Source organism: Panthera onca, chromosome B1 (assembly GCF_046562875.1).
Source record: "Panthera onca isolate mPanOnc1 chromosome B1, mPanOnc1 haplotype 2, whole genome shotgun sequence".
Taxonomy (NCBI): Eukaryota; Metazoa; Chordata; class Mammalia; order Carnivora; family Felidae; genus Panthera; species Panthera onca.
The window spans coordinates 120,825,291-120,848,780 of record NC_138342.1 but is presented as its reverse complement, the minus strand read 5'-3'; the positions used below and the strand labels follow the sequence as shown (position 1 = coordinate 120,848,780).

The 23,490-nt window shown below is 37.1% G+C and overlaps 1 protein-coding gene across 13 annotated transcripts in view; it reads left to right on the top strand.

The window, feature by feature from the left end:
- Window positions 1–23,490, top strand: part of INPP4B (inositol polyphosphate-4-phosphatase type II B) — a 762,324-nt gene that overhangs the window by 526,363 nt on the left and 212,471 nt on the right. For all 13 annotated transcript variants that reach the window (XM_078445724.2, XM_078445723.2, XM_060654097.3 and 10 more), the window contains one exon: window positions 16,365–16,476. In XM_078445724.2, coding sequence (XP_078301850.1) covers window positions 16,365–16,476 — 112 coding nt within the window. The remainder of the gene's footprint in view (window positions 1–16,364; window positions 16,477–23,490) is intronic.

The window sequence follows — 23,490 nt, the reverse complement described above, 5'->3', positions numbered from 1 at the left end:
CAGAACTGCCGCTGGAAATAAAATTTCTGAAGGATTCTGGGGATTCTGAAGGGAGCTATGGGAAGAAGCTTTTCTGTCCTTCACAGTACCAAATGATGCCCTGGATGCAATTCAGAAAGCAAGGAACTCAGCACAGAAGTGCTTTGTAAGCACATCTTGGATCAGAACATTTCAGATTATATGTGGTACTTAATGGAAGAAGATGATGCTGCTTACAAGAAATAATTCTCTCAATATGTAAAGAAAGTAACTCCAGACATGGAAAAGATACACAAGAGGGTTCATGCTGCTATAGGAGAGAATACAGTCTTAGAACAAAGTTTAAAAGAAGAGATGAAATGATCCCCAAATGTCTCTTGCTCAGAACAAAGATCCCGTAGCCCAGAAGACCAATTGCCTCAGAGCTCAGGAGCAAGCTGGGAAGGACTAAACTAAAACCACAATTTTTATGAAGACTTTTCAGATAAGAATGATAAACAAATTGACAAACAACTAAAAATAAATTACACCATTTATATTTTGTTTTTAAGAAATGAATTTTAAAAAATCAGATGTGGCCTTCCGATTTTTATTGTTCTTAGACCAACTTCAGCGCGTCTGATGACTTGTGAGGTGGCCTTGAGCCTGTTGTTTAACCTCTTTGGGTATCAGTTTCTATGAAATGAATTAGATGGTATTTATTCACTGGTCTAAACATTCTCTGACATTATTCAGTCCTAACAGTGACTTATGAGGAGTTTATCTGAGAAAAAAGGAGAAAATAGCTGCCTCCGAGGTTATTTAAAACTGGTGAAACTTTTATTGGGAACACATACATCAATATAGTTCTCAAAAATTTCCAAAACGTTATATAGCAATTGCTCTTGAATTGAAAATTTTACTCCTGTGACCTTTAATTTTTACTGTTTTTCTATTTCCTGCCAAAACCCATTTTTTTCTTATATGGATTCTTTTCTTAGAGAAGTGATAAGGACCTTTTAATTACTAGTAGGTAACCTGTCTTATAATCGAAATCTTAGAATAATCTTTAAAAGGGTTATATTTGGAGAAACAGTGCTTTCTCATGTACTTTATGTTGAAAAACTGGTGCAGGATATTTGATCTATTCAAATATATCTTCAGAATCTATTTAGCATGAGTAAAAGCAGTATACTGAGTATTCTGTTTCCTTGTAGCAGCGTCTTGAACTTTGATTTAATCATTTTTCTTCTTTTTAACAAAAAATTCCGTAGGAATCTTTATTGTTCTGTCTAGAATTCTTTACTGGTGAATCAGTCACATCTTGACCTCTAAAATAATTACCAGATGATTTAGGAAGGCAGTGTTAAGACTATATAGCAGAACAAGATAAAGTCAGAAAATGAGAAATTTCAGGTCTTTATAATATTTTAAAATTAGTGCTGCCCTAGCTAAATTGAGTTTCCTTATTGTGGCAGTAATCATTACTCATTGTGACCACAAGAAGTGCTGGATTCCCAGGTCATCCTTCATCCACGTGGTCACCCATCATTTTACCTGTCTGTCTACTCCCTACTCTGGTCCTAGTGCCCTCTGCTCCCCAAATCTCCTCCAATACCTTAAGTCCCTCCTCAACCACATCCCCATTCTCAGTCAGTTCTCTTTATTTAACTGGAAGCTGGGTATCTATCTCTTGCAGCCCTGCCAAGTGGTGTAGGATGAACATCTTCTGAAAATGCTCCTAATTTGAGGCTTATGCCCTCAGACACACCTTTGGATTCCCTGCCTTACCAGGGTTATAGAAAGATGCCATTCCCCTCATTTCATGAAGATTTTCACTCGCAATGCACTGTCTCTCTTCAATACAACCCCTCTCATGCATCCTGTGATTTAATAGCCATGTAAATCATCTTTTCAGTTCATGGGCCTTTCAGACTTTTCTCTACTTCAGCAACCCACTCCTGGGGTCATCCCCCAGATCTTGTCACTAATCCTACCCCTCCAGAGTCTACATTTTAAGTACTCTATTTTTGGATTTCCATCTCATATCGTGAGGAAGGAGCTGTGCTCTTTGCTGTGCTCCTTGCTCTTTGACTGTACCAAGTCATTGATCCTAAAGTCATATCTTTAACCCTTCATAACCTCCCTTCCCCATACCCACTCTTCTTTTCTTATCCAGTTGTGGTTCCATGATCCATTACTTAGGAATCAGAGAACAATTCCCTCATATATATCCTCATCTCCTGGGCCCCTCTTCAGTTACTATACTCCCTGGGAAAAATAGATAAGTGTACATAGAGGATAGATAGAAGATAGATAGATAGATAGATAGATAGATAGATAGATAGATAGATAGAAGAAAAGAATAGCCACAACAGCAAAAACACTGGTTAAATTCCTCACTTTGTTCACCTAATCCATGCATGCATCCTTCCAGCTGAGTGAACTGAGATAACTTGATTTCCATGTTTATAGGTTTCTTTTGGGTTCATAATTCTTCAGTACTGTTCTGTAGTCCTATATTTCCCTGGTCCGTTTGCTTTCCCACACTCCTGGACGGTTATTTTACATCTCCTTCTTCCCAGAAATCTCCCCTCTTCCTAATTCACAGCTGATTTTATCTGGTTTCTGTTTCACTGAGAAAAGGAATTTGGTAATTTCCCATGCTGTATTTACTAACCTACCAGGATCCACTCTGCCTGCCTTGCCACTATTACAGATGAACTCTGCTTCATGTCTAAAGTCAACTCTTCCACTAGCCTTTTAGATTCCATCTCTTCTCATCTATCTAAGAATATTATCCCCTCTTACTCTTGTGTCATACATTATTTCCTCTCTACTAGATCACGTCTGTTAACATGAAAAATGCTACCCAATCTCCCATATCTTCTAACCAATGCTCTATTTCCGTACTCTTCTTTGTAGAAGAACCATTTCAAGAGCTGTCTCCACTTTGCCTCCTCTGATTGTCTTTTGAATCCATTTTCATCAGGCTTTCATCCTATTACTTTTCCTAAACAGTTCTTGTCATGATCAGGAATAAATTGCCTCCATGTTGCTAAATCCAATTGAAAGTTCTCAATGTTCCTGTCTTTGGCACATCTGTACACTGGATCATTATCTCCTTAAAACACATTCTTTAGAAGGTATCTGAGATACTAGACTTTTTTTGTCTTCCTATCAATAGGAAGCTGGCAACTTCTCTGTTTCTTTTGCACATTATTCCTCATCACACCAACCTCTAAACTGTGAGATGTCCTACATCTGAGTCTAGATACAGAGTTTTCACTCTTCATTCATTCACTCACTTCCACTCAGTCTCAAAGCTTTTGATATCATCTATATTCTGATGATCCCTGTATTTTTCTTCTCTATCCTTGACTGATCCCTTGAACTCCAGACTCTCACATCCAACCACCTGATATCTTTATTCGCCCTTTAAATTAATGCCTCACACTTAAAATGTTCAAAACTGAACTCTCCCTTCCTGTCTGCCTCCTTCCTTCCCCTAAAATCCTATGTATCCTCACAGTCTACCCATATCAAGAAATTGCAATTCCACCCTTCTCATTGTTCATGCTATAGTCTCTGTAGTCTCTGATTCCTCTTTCTCTTACTATCTATAGCCAACCAATCACAATATCTAGTTTGTCTCCCTTCAGAATAAAAATAGAATCTGACATGTCTTGACTTCATCCTAATTTCTTCTAACCCATTTTGGTGCTTCTCTCTTTGTTTCCCTGCAGTCTGTTCTCTGCACTGCAGCCCAGATTCTCATTTTAAAACTTATGTGTCAGCTTAGAATCTTCTTTCAGTCTTCCATCTCACTCACGAGGCAAATATTTTTAGAGTGTCCTATGGAGTTCTAGATGATTCACCATTGCTTGTGGTAGGCAGACTGCGAAGATGTCCCCTGAGATTCCCAGCTCCCTGGTGTACATGCCATGCATGATACTTTCCCACTGAATGTGGGTGGGGCCTGTGAATATGATGGGATAGTTACTTCCCTTATTAGGTTACCCCATGTGCCAAAGGTGATGGGATAACCACTAGTCATTATATTAGGTAGCTGGGATAACCTTGTATAAGTTACCATCTTAGCATACTAGGAAGAGAAACTCTCCTGCTGACCTTGAAAAAGCAAACTGCCCTCTTATGAATTGCCTATGGAGAGGGCCACATAGTAAGAATGGGAGGGTGATCTCAAGGCATGGAGTGTCAGTAGCAAGAAACTAGCTGATAATTGGCAAGAAAAAGGGGACCTCAGTCATTCAGGCACAAGGAAATAAATTCTACCAACAACCTGAATGAGCTAGGAAGTGGATTCTTTCCTAGAGCTTCCATGAGGCAGGAGAATTCAGTGCATCCTACATGATGATTTCATTCTTGTGAGACCCTGAGCTGAGGACATGATCCATACTTCTGATCTTTACACTGTGAGTTTGTGGTCATTTGTTGGGCAGAAATGTAAAAAGAATGAATGCCTCTCTTACTTAGTCTTCTTGTACGCTCTTTCTACCCTACCCAGCTTTAGCCATAATGGTTCTTTCTCCTCCTTGAATATGGGGACCAGGTTCCAAGGCTTTTGGACCATCTGTTTCTTCTGCCTGAAAAGATTTTCCCAAAGAAAGATATGTGACTTACTTCCTTACTGCCTTTAGGTGTTTTTCAAAATGGCATTGTATTAGAGAGTTCTTTTCTAACCACTGAGTATAAAGTAGCAGCCCCAACCCGATGCTCATCCACCTTCTTTCCCTGCTTAATTTTTCTCCATGGAATTTATCATATTCTAATGTATCATTTATTTGTTTATTTGTTGAGTTCAAGTTCAATGAGAGCAGGGATTTTGGTTTTGTTTTCTGTTGCAACAATCCTTGTGCGTGGAATAGTGCTTACAACATAGTAGGTCCTTAATAAAAGTTTGTAAATGAATTCATATTTTCTGGTTTTTGAACTTATTTTTAAAGGATTTTTGGTTTAAAATGTTGTCATATTAAAGGAGAAAAAATATTTTTAAAACCACAAGATTTTATAGCTTAATAAAAGAATGTAATGCAGATACAAATGCAATTAAGCATAAAAATATAGACACTAAGAATTGCTTGGTTTCAGAGTGCATGCCCCATGGTGCAATTTAAAGCTTAGTGAATTTCTTACTACGTAGGTTTGAAAAACATTATAGTCTAAAATTATGTTTATACACTGTAAAACTTTGACCATATACTGTATAACTTTTTTAATTCTAGCTTTAAAAAAAAATCTCTTAACACTGTTTCCTACCATTAAGGAACTGTCATAAACTACAAAGCACAACACAGATAAAAATATACATAATTCAAAATTTGAGTATTAAGTACTGACCCATCACTAGTATTTATTGCTAATTATTTAATAATTGCCTCCTTTAATCCCCCATGCCTACTATTTTTGGAATGTTTTCAGAATGTCTTAGAATATTTTGATTGGTTTAGTGACATTTGCAAGCCATTCTTGTGAAGAGTTTCTGTTCCAGGAGCATGTCCATTTTGAGTAAGAAAAAAATGGTCTTAAAAATGTATGTATGTATAATCTTTGCTTTCAAATAATGTCTGAAGCAATCTATGCATGACCTCATATGGTTACTTTCTCCCTGATATTTCCTTTCTCTTCTAATGATCTCTGCTTAGGAGGTGCTCTTTTCCTCTCAATCTTCTTTCTTTCTCTTACTCAAAATAAAAATTCAAACAAATAAATGTAATAAAATAAGTTGACACAACAAAAAGCCTTAGCAATAGTTTCTCTTTTGTAGGTCTAAATGTGAGTAATTTTAGTTGGTAGGTTCATCCCATGAATGGGAATCATTGGTTTGGGAAACTCACTGAACTTCCTGCATGAACACCTTCCTCTCTAGTCTGATGAAATGTACCCCATGGTTCAAGTGGATTTTTTCTCTCACATATGACATTTCTATGTCAGCATATATCTTGAAAGTATAGAGCATGGGATAAATTGACACTTTGACTTTGCTGTTTCAAGTCAGTATTGCCAGAAATTGGAAGATTTGGTTCACATAGAATAGGATAACCTTTTAATGATTTGGATTCTCTATTCCCAGACTGAATGGCTGTTTTTATTTGCTATTAATTTATTATCAGAGAAAATGGCTGTGTCCTTTCTAATTTATTGTATTTTATAAATTAACATACAGTAAAATTGACTTTTTATTGTTATATGGTTCTATCTATTAACACATGTGTGGATTCTTGTAAACACCACCACAGTCAAGAAACAGAACTGTTTTCACCACGGTGAATCTCTCTCCTACTTCCCTGTTAATTCACACCTCCACCCACCCTAACCCCTCTGACCACAATGTATGTTCTCTATTACCATAGCTTTTTCATTTCCAGGACATATAAATTGAATCATAGAGTATGTATCTTTTTGAGACTGGCTTCATTCACCCAGTCCAATGCCTTTGAAATTCATCCAAGCTATGTGTATCAACAGTTTTGGTTTTGGTTTTGGTTTTGGTTTTTAATTACTAAGCGGGATTCCACTATATGGTTGTAAGATAGTTTGTGTAACCATTCACATTAAAGGATATTTTGGTTGTTTCTAATTTGGAATGATTATGAGAGGGCCTTGTAAAATATTCATGTGTAGGTTTTTCTGTGACCCTAAATTTTCATTTCTCTAGGGTAAATATGATTGGAATTTCTGGGTCATATGGTAAGTGTATATTGAGTTGTATAAACACCCAAGATGCTTTTTTTTTCCCACCAGCAGCGTATGAGAGTTTCAGTGGTTCTGCATCCTCATCAGCCATCCTAAGGCATATAGTGACATCTCATAATGTTTTTAATTTTCACTTCCCTGTTTACCAATGACACCGAATGATTTTCCATGGCTTATTTGATATCTGAATATCCTCTTTTGAAACATGTTGGTTCAACTTTGCCCATTTATTAATTAGGTTGTTCCTTTTTTTGCTGTTGAGTTTTGAGGACTCTTTATGGGCTTTGGAAGCAAATTCTTTGTTAGATACATAATATGCAATTATTTTCTTCTAGTCAAATGCTTGTCTTTTCATTCACATAACAATATCTTTCACAGAGCAAAAGTTTTCAATTTTGATGAGGTTCAAATTACTGATTTTTTTCCTTTTTAGATTTTGCTTTTGTCATATTTAAGAACACTTGACTAAACCCAATTCATGAAGATTTTTTTCTTATATCTATATCTATATCTATATAAAACGTTTTAGACATTCAGGTCTGTGAAGCATTCTAACTTTTGTTTCAGTTGTGAAGTCAAGACAAAGGTTCATTTTTTTTCCCAAATGGATGTCTAATTATTTCAATACCATTTGTTGAAAGGACTAGTCTTTTTTATTTAATTGACCATACCTTTGTCAAAAAATAATTGATCATGTTGCCTCTGTATTGTTTCATTTATAAATATATTTTCCCTTTCACCAACACCACATAGTTTTGATTACTGTATATTTACAATAAGTCTTAAAATCAGTAAATGCAAATCCTCCATTTTTGTTCTTCTTTCTTAAAATTACTCTGGCTGTTCTATTTATTTGCCCTGACTTATAACTTCTTGAATTAGCTTATCATTATCTACAAAAGATCTTGTTGGGATTTTGATTAGTATTTTATTAAATGTATAGATCAATTTGGGGAGAACTGGCATCTCTATAAAGTTGAGTCTGAATACATGAACACTATCTGTCTTGCCATTAATTTAGAACTTCTTTAATTTCTTCCATCCGCATTTGTAATTTTCAGTATATAAATCTTATACATCTTTGCACTTAGGCATTTTGTTTGTATCTACCATAAATGATAATTTTTTTTATGTCAGTTTCCATTTGTTCATTGCTAGATGTTTGTGAGCTGAACTTACGTCCTGTGAAACCTCATATAGTAGTTTCAATATCACTCACATTTTGAAAGCTTTTGTTGTATCATTAAGACCTGTCCTTCATCTTTGTCACTCAGTTGACAGTCTGAGACCTGGGGGGTAGTCGAGTCCATAAATTATTTCTCAAAGTCTCTGATATTCTATTTAGATTCACGCGTGCACAGCTTGAGGTGAGGCCAGGTATTTATGAACAATATTAAGAAGTCCCTTTCCTGGCCTCCTTCCTCTTCACACTATCCCTGGCACGTTCCTGTTTCCTGTGGCTTCCCGTTTGATCCTCCAGCCAGAAAGCTGGGGTTTTATTTATTTATTTATTTTTATTTCTGCTATGCAACTGCACCCTCTTCAGGGACCAAGAAGCAGAAGAACAGAGAGAGATAAAAAGTAAAGGGATTCACCCTACACCCTTATGATGTCAATTGCAATCAGAGAGGAGACTTTCCTTCCTTCATAGTATTCAGCCTCCTGCAATTCCTCTTTGCTGTCACTTTTACTGCTGCCCCCACTGGATTACTTGGGGGCTGGGATGTGAGAAAGTGGAAAAAATAAAAATGAAAACCATTCTTCTGAGTGTTGGGAAACCCATTTTATATTCCTTGTGCCAGAATTTGAGGCCTTCTCCTGGAGTTCTCTCTGTTTGCACCATTGACCACCTCTAGGCTTAGGGCTCTGTTGAGTCCAGATCAGGAGCTACCAGAAAGGGGGAAATGGTAAACTCACTGCTGGCTCAGTGGTATTTAAAATTCTGATCTACCCCAATATTCCTGGTGCTATTTACTTTGAGTCTTCAAACAGCTACTCTGTCCATCTGTCCAGGTTTTATAGCTGCATTCGGTGGATCCAGGAGGGTAGAGTGTACTTACTCCCTCTTACCTACAACTCATTATGTACCAGTGGGCAGCTCTTGATATCCTATTATTTTTAATATACGTTTGGTTGCCTACGAATCCTGACAAATTCATTTACAAGATGCCGATCTTGTTTTCTCACCTTGTTTACAGGATATGTCTTAAGTTTAAAGATGTATTTTATACTTCACCTTTACATTGAATCAACAAGTTTCCAAACATAACTTATCATATATTTTTTTAATAAAGTCATGAAGAGGGAAAGATATGCTTTAACTTATTTCTATTAGGATAATTACTTATATTTGAATAGTACTATTTTTAGCAGTAAAGAAGATGCTATGAGCCAATGAGTCTGAAAATTGAAGAAATGTATTTGTGATGTACTCTTGAAGCTTTGTGGCCCAGACTGTACAATATAGTAGTCACTGCCATACATTAAAGCAGTTTTGTACTTACACTTAAGATCTTTTGTTTTTGGTCACATAAATCTTGTGGGATAAGTAGGATGGCTTACTACCTTCATATTGTATAGCTGGGGACATCTTTATAGATGCTATGTTGCTTGCTCATGGTCACATAGCTGTTTACTGTAAAGTAACCAAGGACTTTGTTACTCAAAGTTCACTGCACTGCTCACTAAACCATACTCTGTTATTTAATGGTGTGTGATGGTATAGATAAGTTTGAACCAAAAACACCAAGTTCCCCAAAACCCTTGACAAGTACTGATATAAGGCCTTTAAAGACAGGCTATACTGCAGTCTCTCTGGGCAGGCATTAGACAATGTCTCAGGACCTTTAATAGAGGAAAGAAATAATATGGGGACATTTAATAATAGAGGAAAGAGAATAATATGTACTTTAATAAGAAAGCCTGACAGGAATGCCTGGGTGGCTCAGTTGGTTAAGGGTCTGACTCTTAATTTCAACTTAGGTCATGATCTCACAGTTGGTGAGTTCAAGTCCCACATGGGGCTCCATGCTGATAGTGCAAAGCCTGCTTGGGATTCTCTCTATTCCTCTCTCTCTGCCCTTATCCCACTCATGCTTATGCTTGCTCTCTCTCGCTCTCGCTCTTGCTCTCGCTCTCTCTCTCTCTCTCTCAAAATAAATAAATAAAAACTTAAAAAAATAAAATGAAAAAAGAAGAAAACTTGGGACGCCTGGGTGGCTCAGTTGGTTGAGTTGCCGACTTTGGCTCAGGTCATGATCTCACAGCTCGTGGGTTCAAGCCCCACATCGGGCTCTGTGCTGACAGCTCAGAGCCTGGAGGCTGCTTTGGATTCTGTGTCTCCCTCTCTCTCTGCCCCTCCCCTGCTCACACTCTGTCTCTGTCTCTCTCTCTCTCTCAAAAATAAACATTAAAAAAAAATTAAAAAACAAAAAAAAGAAGAAAACTTGACATGGATGGAATGCAAGAGAAGGCTCATGGAAGGTGAAAGTAGGTTCTTCCAGCATAATGAAACAGAGGTGAAAAAACTGCTTGGGATGTTACCGTTGTGAAGGGACGTGTGTAAGAGACATTCTAGAGGACTAGTCAGCAGGGCTTAATGACTTACCAGAAGGTAGAGGCAAGACACAGGTAGAGATGGAATATTCTATGGCATATTTTTCTTTGGAAATGATGTGCTCTTGACGTGTGTGAGTTGGAGTTTGAGGAACAGTTTAGTTTCAAGCTTACAGAATGTAAAACATCAGGACAAAAGGAATTTGGAGTTCTAGACCAGGTTAAAGAAATTCTATCCCTGATGAAAGAAGTTAGAGTAGGGAATGTAGAATTATGATAGATCCTCAGACACGGGATACTTGAATTGTAATTATGGATGGAATTTCTGAAGTCGAGCTTTATAATGAGAAAACCAGGGACCAAAACTTGGAGCATATAAGCTATAATGTTAAGAACTACTGAAAGTTTTATTTAAGTAATAGTTTGAAAGTATTTTATGGCTTCTGACATTTATGAATTTCAGCCAGAATAGAGGTGTGCTTAGTTATACATACTTAAATAGAACTCTCACTTCTTTCAGCCCTGAGTAAATCTAGCATCGCCGGATGCACCAGAAAGATCTTCAGGATGCCCTCACTCACTAACTCTATTTGTTTACCTTTGTTTATTTTCTTGTCTGGGTGAAATTTGTATTTCTCGGGTCCATGTCTAGACAGTTTAAATGCAAGGCACGTCTCACAGCTGAAGATCCTGTGCATAGCATAGGACTACTTTATATTCACAAAAACTGGCAGTGCTAATGATGGTTTCTCCCTAGATGTTTACAGAGTCATTTGTTGGTTTGCATCTCTGTGGCATTTCCAAAACAGAGGAGTTATTTATATGCTGCTGTTTAACATTTCCAGAGTTTCTTTTTTTCTCTTTTTCTTTTTCGTTTTGCTCTAGTAAGGATAGTGTAGTAGGTGGTGAAGAAGTCTAGAGGAAGAGTCATTAAATTTTCCTTTGTTAGAAGACTGTTTTATACTCCCTTTCATTCAGTCCTCTAAAAGTGTATGTTTCTGCATGTGATTGAATATTTCATTAGAAAGCATTAGGGGAGGTATTTTAAAGGCAGATTTTAAAGAACCTTAACCAGTAATCTACTCTGCGTGCTGAAAATCTGAGTGAGAAAGGAATGTAGACTTGTATTGCTGAAAATCTTGTTTGCCTTCCATCTTGTTGGCATGGTTAAATATTAGTGCACAGAAGCCTCCCCCCCACAAATCTTATTTGCAGAGGATACATTCCAAGACCCCCAATGGAAAATGTGGATAGTACCAAACCCTATATATACTATGTTTTTTCCTATACATACCTACCTATGGAAAAGTTTAACTTATAAGTTAGACACAGGAAAAGATTAACAAGAACAATAATAAAACAGAACAATTATAATAATATATTGTAATAATCATTACGTGAATGTGGTCCCTGTCTCACAGAATATCTTACTGCATTGTACTTACCCTTCTTCTTGTGATGATGTGAGTTGATAAAATGCCTACATGATAAGATGAAGTGAGGTGAATGACAGAGGTATTGTGACCCAGGCTACTGTTGATTTTCTGATGATATGTCAGAAAGAAGAACATCTGTTTCGGGACCACAGTTGATGATGGGCAACCAAAACCTCAGAAGGCGAAGCTGTGAAAAGTGAAACCAAGGATAAGAGGGACTACTATATTTGCTGAATTTAACTAGGAACTTTGATGTTGTGATCAAAATACTTTATCGGCCATGAACTATTCATCTTTTACTTCTCTTACAGCTTTCAGCATTAAACAGTGGTAATGACCTGTCAAGTGACTGAAATGGCAGTTTTTTGTTGTTGTTGTTCATGTATATTGAGATAGTTATTTATTACTGCAGCCTGTGCTTATTGCCATATAAATTGCTAGGAAAGTGTGTAAAGATCACTTTTGTTTCTTAGCTCAGTCAAATTTGTATCCTTGTAAAAATGCCTAGATGCTGTGCTGTAAATGCAGTAAAATATGTATGTATGCATTGGATATTATAAGAAAAACTAGCCCTTTTATTCAACTCCAAGCGTTAAGGTATTTGCCAGGTTTCTCATGACTTTGGCTTCTTTGGTTTGTTTTGGGGGAAGGTAAGATGGGAAGGTGAGAACTGAGGGGAGGCTAGAATGTACCTGATATTTTCCCCAAGGCTGTATCAGCCCGTGATGGCCTATGGTGCCTATGATAGAATCGTATGATGCAATCACAGGAGTGACCAGAGCACTGGGCTTGAGTGCTGGTATTAGAGAATAGCTATTAGAGACCAACTCTTTGTTTTGCAGCGAAGAAAACTGAAATCCAGAGAGCTGAAGTGATATCTCATTGGTCACATAGCTAGTTAGCAGTTGAACTGCAAGTAACACTTGGATTTCTTGGTTCCTACCCCAGACGTGTCTTCTATATATCTTCTATGCAGATACAGTGATTTCCGCTAGATAAAATTCAGTAGAATTTTGGTGATAAATAATAGTTAAGCTATTATTACTAGCCCCCTGAACCTGATGGGTGATAAATTGAAAGCATAATTAAACATTTAATAATGAATGTTTTTTTCTAAATGTGTAGGAAATTACCTTTGAAGTAGCCTTTGGAAACATGAAATAGATATTTCAATCATGACTCCCCTGATTGAAGAGAAGTGTTGAATACCCATACTCTGTGTGTGTTAAATTGTTGCAGAATAAATAGAAAACACCTTCTACCTTTTATGTTCTAGTTCATCGACAGGGTGAACCATACTTTAGGTGTCTTGGATTCAGCTCTTTAGTTTATAATTTGGATGCCCCATTCTTTGTCGTCCACAAATCTCAGATGAAGAGACTTGCTTTAGAGTAGTTAGAGCTCCCTATCCAAAATTGTTTTGGGAAAAAAAAAAAGATTTTAGAATCATTCTAGAGTCCCTAGATTGAGCAAGCTCCTTGCTTTGATTCTAATCTGGGACTATTTGGAAGCCTATAGGAGATAAAATGAAGTAGGAAACCCTGAAGGCATTAAAATTCTTTAAAAAGTAGCCAGATAATTGTTTTAAAGGGAATAGAGAGAGCTATAGTTCAGAAGCTTACTCTCATAGTACATCGCTTATTCATTCACTTTTGCACTTTGAAAGGTTCAGCCGCATTGTAATTAGTTATAAACCTGTGTTGTTTGAGCTACTAAGAGTGTAAGCTTCATAATATCATCTGTTAATTCTAATTCTTTGCATCTCTGGTGAGCACTCAATCACTGTTGAAATGCATGTGCCATGGGATCCTGTAACCTCTTACTATAGTCTTAGCTGCCTATTTTAGTAACATTCCTGAAGAGGATCGAATTAAATATGATACATTAACGATATCACAGTCTATTCCTGCTGCTGCTGTGGCTACTCTTACCACCGCTGCTGGTACTACCACTACAGTTACTACTACGACTATTCCTGCCACTGCTCTACTACTAGGACAAAGAGGAGGGCTGGCAGGAAAGAGTATTCATCTCATAGAAGGCATTGTGCTGAGCACTTGACATAAATCATGCCACAATTTAATCCTTACAAGAAAATTCTCAGTCTCCATTTTACAAAGTGTCATGAGGTTAAGTTCTTTGCCCAGGTCATGCAGCTAGCAGGTAGCTCAAAACTCCTGCTTTCACGCTTTTAACAACTATGGCATATATTGTTTTATTACTCAGTCCTGCGGTGAGGGGTGGGGGTGTGAAAAATCTACCCTCGGCTTCAAATAATTATCACATTATTTGGTTTAGTGCATTGAAAAAATGTAGACAGTAACACATAGGCTTTGCATTCCTAGAAATTCAGCTAGCTTAATTTGCTCAAGCAAAACATTTCTAAACAACTAGTATGTGAAGAAAAAGATGTCTGTAATTGTTATTGATGATCCACTTGGGGGAAAAAGAACCTGCAAACCTCTAGAAAAAGCTGAGTAGTGCCAATGAAAGCTCTTATTAAACTCTTTAATTAATAACTACCAGTACTGAATAACTGTGCAGAGTTAAGTCACATCATGATTTATGACAAGTTAGTATGTCATTTTCAAGTGGGAAAATGGTATAATGAATTTTTTAAAACTATCCCAGAATTGGAGCTGATGCAGTTTTTTACAAATCATAGATTATAATGCCATCCATATACGTATCTTCTTTATGATGAATGTTTAAAGTTTCTGTATTAAAATTTCAAATAATTGAGTCAATATGATTTCCACTGATTTTAAAGTCACCAAAAAGCATTTTATTTCATATGTTACTAAGAAATCTTAATACGCCACTTAACAAGTAAAACACTTTTCTTTATGTACACATTTTTATTTTATTACATTATGACATTGGGTATGCATTTGTCACCAGAATTTTACTCTTTCAATTTTCTTAGAAACATACTTCAAAGGGTATACTTTATTATTTTTGTTTTTTGAGAAATACCTACCATGATCTAGTAACATAATTGGGTTTCATTTTCACCTAACACATTCATTATTTTAATTAGCATTTTGCTAAACTACTTTATAAAAATTTTCCTAATCCTCTTTTCTGACTTCTTTAGTAATAATATCATGACACTTAGAAAGAATTGGTTGAAAGAAATACACTATTTGTATCCTAATTAAAGATAAAAACAAATTTCAGAAAAAAACATGATGGAAGAATATGAAGCATTGCATTTCTGTTAGTCAGTTAGACCTAGAAAGAAGTTATAGCAAAATGGCATGCCTAGGAGGTGGCTTGCTACCTATTTTCAAAATAAGATTCAAGGGGAAAATATCATTATGTGTCACCCTGTTCCAATGGTATGATGGCACTATTTATTCTATGTCTTTTCTTGTCCAGGAAAAGAAATTAGAGAACCTTAAAGGATGGTGGTTATTAATTTTATTTTTGTCTTTAATTATTGTTAATCAGAAAATTCATTGAAGACATTAATGATGGCAAAAATCTTTAATAAAATTATCATCATCATTAAATAGAGAAGTTTTTCAGTGACCAACAGACTTGAAGGAGCTAGAAACCTGGATTTCTCATTTTGCCATTTTGTTACCTTAATGTTTATTTATTTTTGAGAGAGAAAGAGACAGAGTATGAGCTGGAGAAGGGCAGAGAGAGAAGGAGACACAGAATCCCAATCAGGCTCCAGGCTCTGAGCTGTCAGGACAGAGGCGGACACGGGGCTCAAACCCACAAACTGTGAAATCATGACCTGAGCTGAAGTCTGGCACTTAACTGACTGAGCCACCCATGCACCCCGCCATTTTGTTACCTTAGATAAGACTTTTCATCTTTCTGAGTCTCTGATTCTTTATTTGATTAAGTTATAGGTTGCACTAAATTATCTCTAACGTTAATTTCTGTTCTGCATGTACCTTAAATTTCTTCTGTTTACTGGAAGAGAACCTCCTTTACCTCGTCTCTTAGAAAGAAAAATGAAGGGCTCCTGGGTGGCTCAGTCGGTTAAGTGTCCGACTTTCGCTCAGGTCATGATCTCACAGTCTGTGGGTTCGAGCCCCACGTCTGGCTCTGTGCTGACAGCTCAGAGCCTAAAGCCTGCTTGGGATTCTGTGTCTCCCTCTCTCTCTGCCCCTCCCCCACTCACACTGTCTGTCTCTGTTTCTCAAAAATAAATAAACATTAAAAATAATTTTTTTTAAAAAAAAGAAAAATTATGTTAGGGAGAAGGCACAGAATCAGATTTTGTGGCCAGTGGTCCAATCAGAGAGGAATATAAGGATGTTTATACTCTCTTCTATTTTATTCAGCTGTAATCTCTATAACAGATTTGCACAACATTCCATGCAGTTGGCATAGAGGAGCCATGGTTTCTGCTGTTGTGGGGGATGTGGTGTTGCCAACCAGGACACCAATCCATGATATTTGTGTCTACTCCTAAGAGCCGAGAGGAGGTGTCCCCTTCATGAGGTAGCTTTTGACAGTCCATATACTTACCTCTTAAGTTTGTGGTTAACTTTTTTTTAAATTAAAAATAATACCAACACTATTAACTTGTTTTGATGTTTTTTATGCAGATTTGTTTAATTAAGACCAATGAAGGTAAATAGCAATATTTGTGGTTTTCAGAAACAAACATGTTTGGGCATATTTTAAGGAGAGAGAAGATTCTTACCTTTCCGTTTCATTTATTTTTGGTTGCAGAACTTCAGATGGTGGCAAAGTTGTTGGCACCATAGAAGTCAGTGTCGTGAAGATGGGGGAGATTGAGGATGGGGAAGCCGACCACATCACGACAGATGTGCAGGGACAAAAGGTAGGGTCTCAGTCAGCATAATGCACAAATTAAATTAGAAATGATCAGTTTTGCCAGATGCCTGAATTATCAACACGTCTTTGAAGTGTGAAATCTCATTATTTAAAGGCAAAATTAGAAGTCAACTCTGGAATGGGAGTGCCAGAAGTATGTTTCATCCACTGAACCAAAGTGTCTGTTTGCATGGAACTATGCAAAGCCATGCGCTGTTCAGAAACACCTTCGTCTTCGCCCTGGCTCCTGTGTTGACACTGCCTCCTCTCAATTGGAACAAAAATATTGATCACTGTTGCATTCTGCCCTAATTAACCCTAAGCAAAATGCACAGAAGATTCTGGGAGGGCTATCGCCAAAAGTAACCACTTCTCTACTCTCAAAACCCTCTTTAGAAAGAGATGCAAGTTGAATTTAGATTTCATCTTTATGTGAAGGAGAGCAGATTTGATAATATTGTGCCTGATGAAATTGCAGAGAGAGAAGTAGAAATAGCATAAAATGGAAGGGGCAGCTTTGGAGGAGGGGCAATGCCAGCTAGAGGTGAAGCAGCTTCCTTGAAGCTGAGGATAAAGGTCCCCAGTGCATATCAATAGGTGTCCAGGATTTTTACTTTCTTTTATCTAAGAAAGAGAAATTTAATATAAGAATTAACTTAAATTCCTGTCTTAGGAATGCAATTGCCTACTTTATTGAGACACAGTGGATAGACTTACAAACTGCCTTTTTTTTTCAGGAAAGACTTTGTATATACACTATAATTCCTACCTTTTCATAAATAAGCATTCTCTAATGATAAGACCTATAGTGACTTACTTTCTGGCTTAGTGTCCCTTATCTAGGGGCATATTTGATTTTGGGTGCTGAGGAAACATCTACATGGGAAATGGTGTTTATCTAATACAATGAATTATTAATTTTATGAAAGAAACCCAAGACTGCCCCTCAAAAGAATATTATTCTTGCCCTAGAATGAGCTTGGGTCTTACCTGCTCAGCAAGCCTTGTGCTTCTCTGTTCCCCTACTCTCCCTCAAAACATATCAAAAATCATGAAAATATTCCAAGGAGGCTCAAAGTTTGAAACCATTTGCCTGACAATGTGAGGGCTGTTGTGAGTTTTGCAGCAGATCCCCAATTATGGGGTCCCTTCATTCAATCCTTGTTTCCTTTAGAGTTCTATATAAAACTTGTGTTAGTCACCACCACATGAACGCTTGTATCAAGATTAAGGAGGAAAGATTTGGAGGCCAAGTGAGAGAATGAGAACAGAAAAAGGCAGATAATCGTGCCTCGTCCTGTGGCAGTATGCCAGGAGACCAGTAGCAGAAACACTTCCTGTTTCAAAGGAGTACGACTTTGCCTGCTCCAAGCTAATAATAGATTATTATTAGATTATTAGATTAATAGATTAATAGATTATTAGCTACCTCTCTAGTTTTCTCAAAGCTTGCCCACCCCCTGACTCCTTTCCTGGGTTGCTATTATGAGGTAGTACAAATTGAATCATACTCTTCTCATAAACGGAGAACTAGGTACCCAGGAATACACCTCCCCAAAGCCCCACATAATGTTTCTGACTTAGTAATGTGAACTTGAAAAGACTTAACTGCACTGTTCTGGAAATAGGAGGTGGCAGTGTCAGCACGCACCATGTACAAGTCGTAAGTTGACTAAAATGATAAATGTGCTAATCATTGTTGGCATTAGTTCTGTCCTGTCTGGGTTCTTAGTAAACATTGACCTTTCATGCATTTTTAATAAAGTTATTATAAATGTTGTTGGCAATCCTTCAGAATACTCATGGTTCAGTGAAAAACATGTAGTAATGTTCACTAGGTATGACATTTAGAAGAATTACGTGGAAATAACTTTATCTCAGTGGCTTACAAAGCATGATCTGAATTTTCTGGGATGTTTGTTAGAAATGCAAATGCAGGGACTCTTTTTGCAGATATGCTAAATCCAAATCTGTATGAAGTGTATTAACACAGTCCACGAATGGTGACTTAAGTCCTGAATGACTAAAACATGTGAAAAGACAAAGTAACTGAAATAGACGTTATCTCTAAAACAACATCCCCCTCCTTACTTTGTGTGAATGGTGGAGAATGAAGTAAAACTAGTAGGGCCAGAATTTTGTGGGTGAGTGACACAGGTTATCTCTCATGTATATTGAAATAGATAAAAGATTAACACCTGTTTTATCAGCATGGGCTTCCATAATAAAATACTACACACTGAACAGCTTAAACAACAAAAATTTATTTTATCGCAGCTCTGGAGGCTAGGAAGTCCCAGGTCAATGTGCCAGATGACTTAGTTCTTGGTGAGAGCTCTCTTCCAGGCTTACAGACTTCTTGCTGTGTCCTCACATGGCCTTTCCTTGGCACATGTACACAGAGACAGCGAGCTCTGGTGTCTCATCTTATAAGGACACCAGCCCTATAGGATTAGAGCCCCCACCCTTATCATCTTACCTAACTTTAATTACCACTATAAAGGCCGTCTCCAAATACAGTCCCATTGGGTGTTGGGCTTCAACATAATGAATTTTGGGGAACAATCCAGTTCATAACAATATCCCTGACATAAAACTACATTTGAATCTTTAATCTCATATAACCTCCAGAGCATGAAATACAGTATAAATGAAAATCCAGACTCTGTCTTCTGCCATTAACTTACTTGTTGCCTCAAATCATATTATTACTTTACAGTTCTCATTAAGCAAAGATCATTCAGAAGGGCATTCACCATATCACACTGGTTTCAAACTTTTATTTTTTATGTACCTGCATAGTAATAGAAGGCAAAGTGTTAAAATCTCATAGCTAAAGAAGGAAAATTTCACAAAAGAAGTAGTAACAACATTTTACAAAGCTCATATAGAAAGTGGAATATTGCATTAGGTATTCAAATTATTTTTTTTTTAATTTTTGGCGTCATCTTTGACTCATTTCTTCCTCTCATACTCAAATCCTGTTAGTAAATTCTGTTGACTCTGACTTTTTTTTTTAAGTTATGTTTTTACATTTATAAGTTTATTACCTTTTTTAAGGTTTATTTATTTTTGAGAGAGAGGAAAGAGAGAGAGCATGAGCAGAGTAGCGGCCGAGAGAAAGGGAGAGAGAGAATCCCAAGCATGCTCCACACTGTCAGCACAGAGCCTGACATGGGGCTTGAATTCACGAACCATGAGATCATGACCTGAACTGAAACCAAGAGTCGGACACTTAACTGACTGAACCACCCAGTCGCTTTGACTTTGACTTTTAAATAAATCCAGAAACGAGTGACTTGTAAGTCCTTCACTCTTTCAACATTGCCTGTTACAGACATTTTTACAGCAGTCTCTTAAATGTCCCTTCTTCCTCCTCCCCGACACCCCCATCATCATAGTCTATTCTTAGCAGAACACTTATTAAAATGTAGTACAAAACATGTCATTCCTCCAATGGCTTCTCAACTCCCTGAAAGTGTAAACCTAAATCCTTTCAGTGTGTTGGCCCTCTCAGTGTGATGGTTCACCTCATCCTCTACTTCTCTTCCTTGCTTACTTTGATCCAGCCTCATTAGCTTCTTGGCTGTTCATTACACGTTCCAGGTAATGAAGGACCTTTCCAACTCAGGTCCTTCACCTTGGTTTTCAGTCTACCTTTGTAGTTTTTTTACCCAGGTAACTATATACTTCATTCCCTCATTTCCTTCTGTTTTTTTTTTTTTTTTTCAAAATGTCACCTTCTCATTCTGCCTTCTCTGCCCTATATCCAAAATTTCCATCCCTACCTGAAACTTTCTATCTCCTTTGTCTGCATTATTTTTTGTCCCTTGTACTTACCACTGTCCAGTGTCATATATATTTTATTTGTCTCATCTATTGTATATTTCCCTCACTAGAATTAATCTTCATGAGAGAAAGGCTTTTGTCTATTGTGTTTTTTCCTTTACCCTAGTACCTAGAACAGAGCCTGGCACAGGGAAAGTGAGTGAATAAGTAAATGAAGTCATTTTTACCTTGAAGAAATAAAATCCAAAATTGTCTCCCTAGATGTGATAATATTTGTCTATATATAATGCTGTGTACAAACTGACCAGTCCATAAATAAAGACTGGAGTGAGAATGCAGTAAAGAGTGTAGAATTATGAAGGAAAGAGGAAGAAACTTTTCAAGAACAACCTTTGAATTAAATAGTCAAGGAAAAAATATGCTACTAGGGAAAGGAGAAGGAGGAACCAAAAGCATCAAATCAGGTAATAGATGAGAAAACCCCATGTAAGTAACAGCCAATAGGATCAAGTGAGACTTCCATAGCCCTCCTCTTTGCCCTGCCCACCCTCCCAGGGGCCTTGGCTTCTTGTCAGGACAGGATTGTTAACAGGCATCCTCCAGTGGGGCTTTGCTGGGGCTGAGATCACCTCCTGCCTTGTCTCCCCCTTTTGTGTAACATCTGTATTATATTTGAATGTGGCATACTACAAATGATCAAAGTAGTGGTGATTTCTACCAAAGGAGAGAAAAGCCTTACTTATTTATGACAGTGACAGAGATGATACAAGTGGAGTAATAATACATCTTCTTTTTACTACGAGCCTCGTCTGACTCATATTTTGGTGATTTGCTGCTCTCCTCAGGCTATTTCCCCCCCATATTTTGAAGTGGTGTTTTAACAAGATATTCATTAGCCACGGTCAGGGAAAGTGTAGACTCCTTGGATAGCTAAGGACCATCTCAAAAGGCTCCATCCCTTTATTTTTCCCAAATATACAATTGAGAATAATATAACTGACTTAACTTACCTTATAAGATATTTGCAGACATATAATAGTCATCGTTCATTTATCAAAAAATACTGCCTTCTATGTCCTAGGCATTCTACTAGGTTCTGGATATTCAGCAATGAGACAAATAGACACAGATGCTGCCTTCCAGGGAAGTGAACAATCACAAAATAAACAAGTCATATAGTGTTGATCACATGGTACTATATGCTATAAAAAAATAAGGGTACAACGACTAGGGAATGTTGGCTGTGGCCATTTTATTTTGGATGATCATGGATAAACTCACTGTTAATATGATATCTGATCTGAAACATGAAGGAAATGAGGGAACAAGATGTGGATATCTGAGAGGAACAAGAATTCTAGTTAGAGTGAACAGCAAGAGCAAAAGCCCTGAGGTGGCAGTGTGCCTGTGATATTAAAAGACCAGTGAGGAGGCCAGTGTGACTGGAATTGGGGGTTGAAGAGGAGAGTGATAGGAGTTGAGGATGAGGTCCACAGGCAGGGGAGACAGACTGTATCCTCCCTTATAGGCCATTAGACTCTGAACTAGATACAAATACAGTTGAGGATTTTTGAATATATGTACAAAATGTTATGATTGTTTGTGTCGAGTATGGCCTGAAAAGAAGGAAGGGCAGAAGAATGGAGCCTGTTGGTTGCAAAGATTCAAGGTACAAATGAAGATGGGTTGAATCAGGGTGGTATTGATAGAGAAAGTGAAATGTGGCCAGACTGTAGGTACAAAGGAAAGTCAAAAGAACGGAATTACCATTTTTAGTGATAAGGAAAAGTGAGAGGAGCAGGTGCAGGAGCACCAGAGATTTTGAGATGTTAACTTTGAAATTCCTCTTAGACATCCAAGTGTAAATATATGAAGGCAGTTGGAGGTTTGAGTCTAGAATTCTTGTGAGATATCCAAGCTAGAATTATTGTTTGCAAGTAATTATAGTATCTGAATGGTATTATACACTCTTAAAATTTGAATTTATGTGGATTTTATCTGTTGATATTTACTGTATTAGAGATTTTGCTGACTTATGTCTACATTTATCATATTAGAAATTCAAACAAGAAATGTTTAAAACAGAAGAGTACACAAGCCCACATACCATTAGCTGTCAAATGATTATGTAATAGGGCCTCTAGAAAATTCCACTATATGCTTATAAGAGAAAGAGAGAGGTAGACAAATAGTGTTTTAGTGTTATAATGAAAATGACTTTGTCTTCACCCTGTGCTAGATGCTGCAGAGGATGCAAAGACCAAGTTATCAGGCACTCCAGGAGATTCCAGACCAAACTTGGACAACCATGATTTAAGGAATAAACAAACTAACAAATGTGAAAGTGCTTAGCCAAGAGTCTGGTCTTTGCGTCTTTCATGATCATTGTCCTTACAGTTTGGTTAACTTTCTAGCCCAATGCATGGCAAATTGGTTTGTTAGTTGATATTCAAAATCATTAAGTTCCAAGAATTTTATATATCTTATGTTTCTTCTTCTTGGCTATACTTACCAGTAGATGACATTTTTAAAAGCACTCATCAAAATCACTAGGCTTATGGTGCTATGGTGGTACAAAAGGCATGTGGTGTTTGTTATTCCTGCTCAGAATCACAAATATGAAGTCATTACATTGAGAGCACCTACCGTGTAAGTGCATAACACTGCAAATATCCATCATAATGATAGCAATAAACAGTATACATAGCTGGAGCCTCCTTAAGCACAGAGTCCACATCATTTTAATCTTTGCATTCTCTGTAATACCTAGCACAGTGGAAAAATGATTCTAGGGTCAGCTGTAAAATACTAAATAAAATGGCCCGGGGAAATAAGAAATGTGGTTCTTGGCTTCAAAAACTCACAACTTAAATAATGGCACAGATAGTACACTCAGGAAACAATTGAAGAAAATAATTACTGAGTCCGAATATAAAAGTATTTATCAATTTAGTAAATACTTGTTGGATATTTCCTGTTATGTTCCCAGGATTTAAATTTTGAGAGCATTCTGAATAGTAAAGCTTTAAAATACAATAAAAGTTGCAAAATAAGAATGTTATGAGGTTAAAATTATCCTAAGTACCTGCCTTCCAGTGTAGATGGAAGATGCAGATGTATGAAAGTTATATGTCTGTATCCATTTGGTAAAATAATATAGGCCTTCTGTTAAGAAACAGAAAGTTGGTTTTGATTATGAAGAGGCACAGCTCTCTCCATGTAGAGAAGCAGC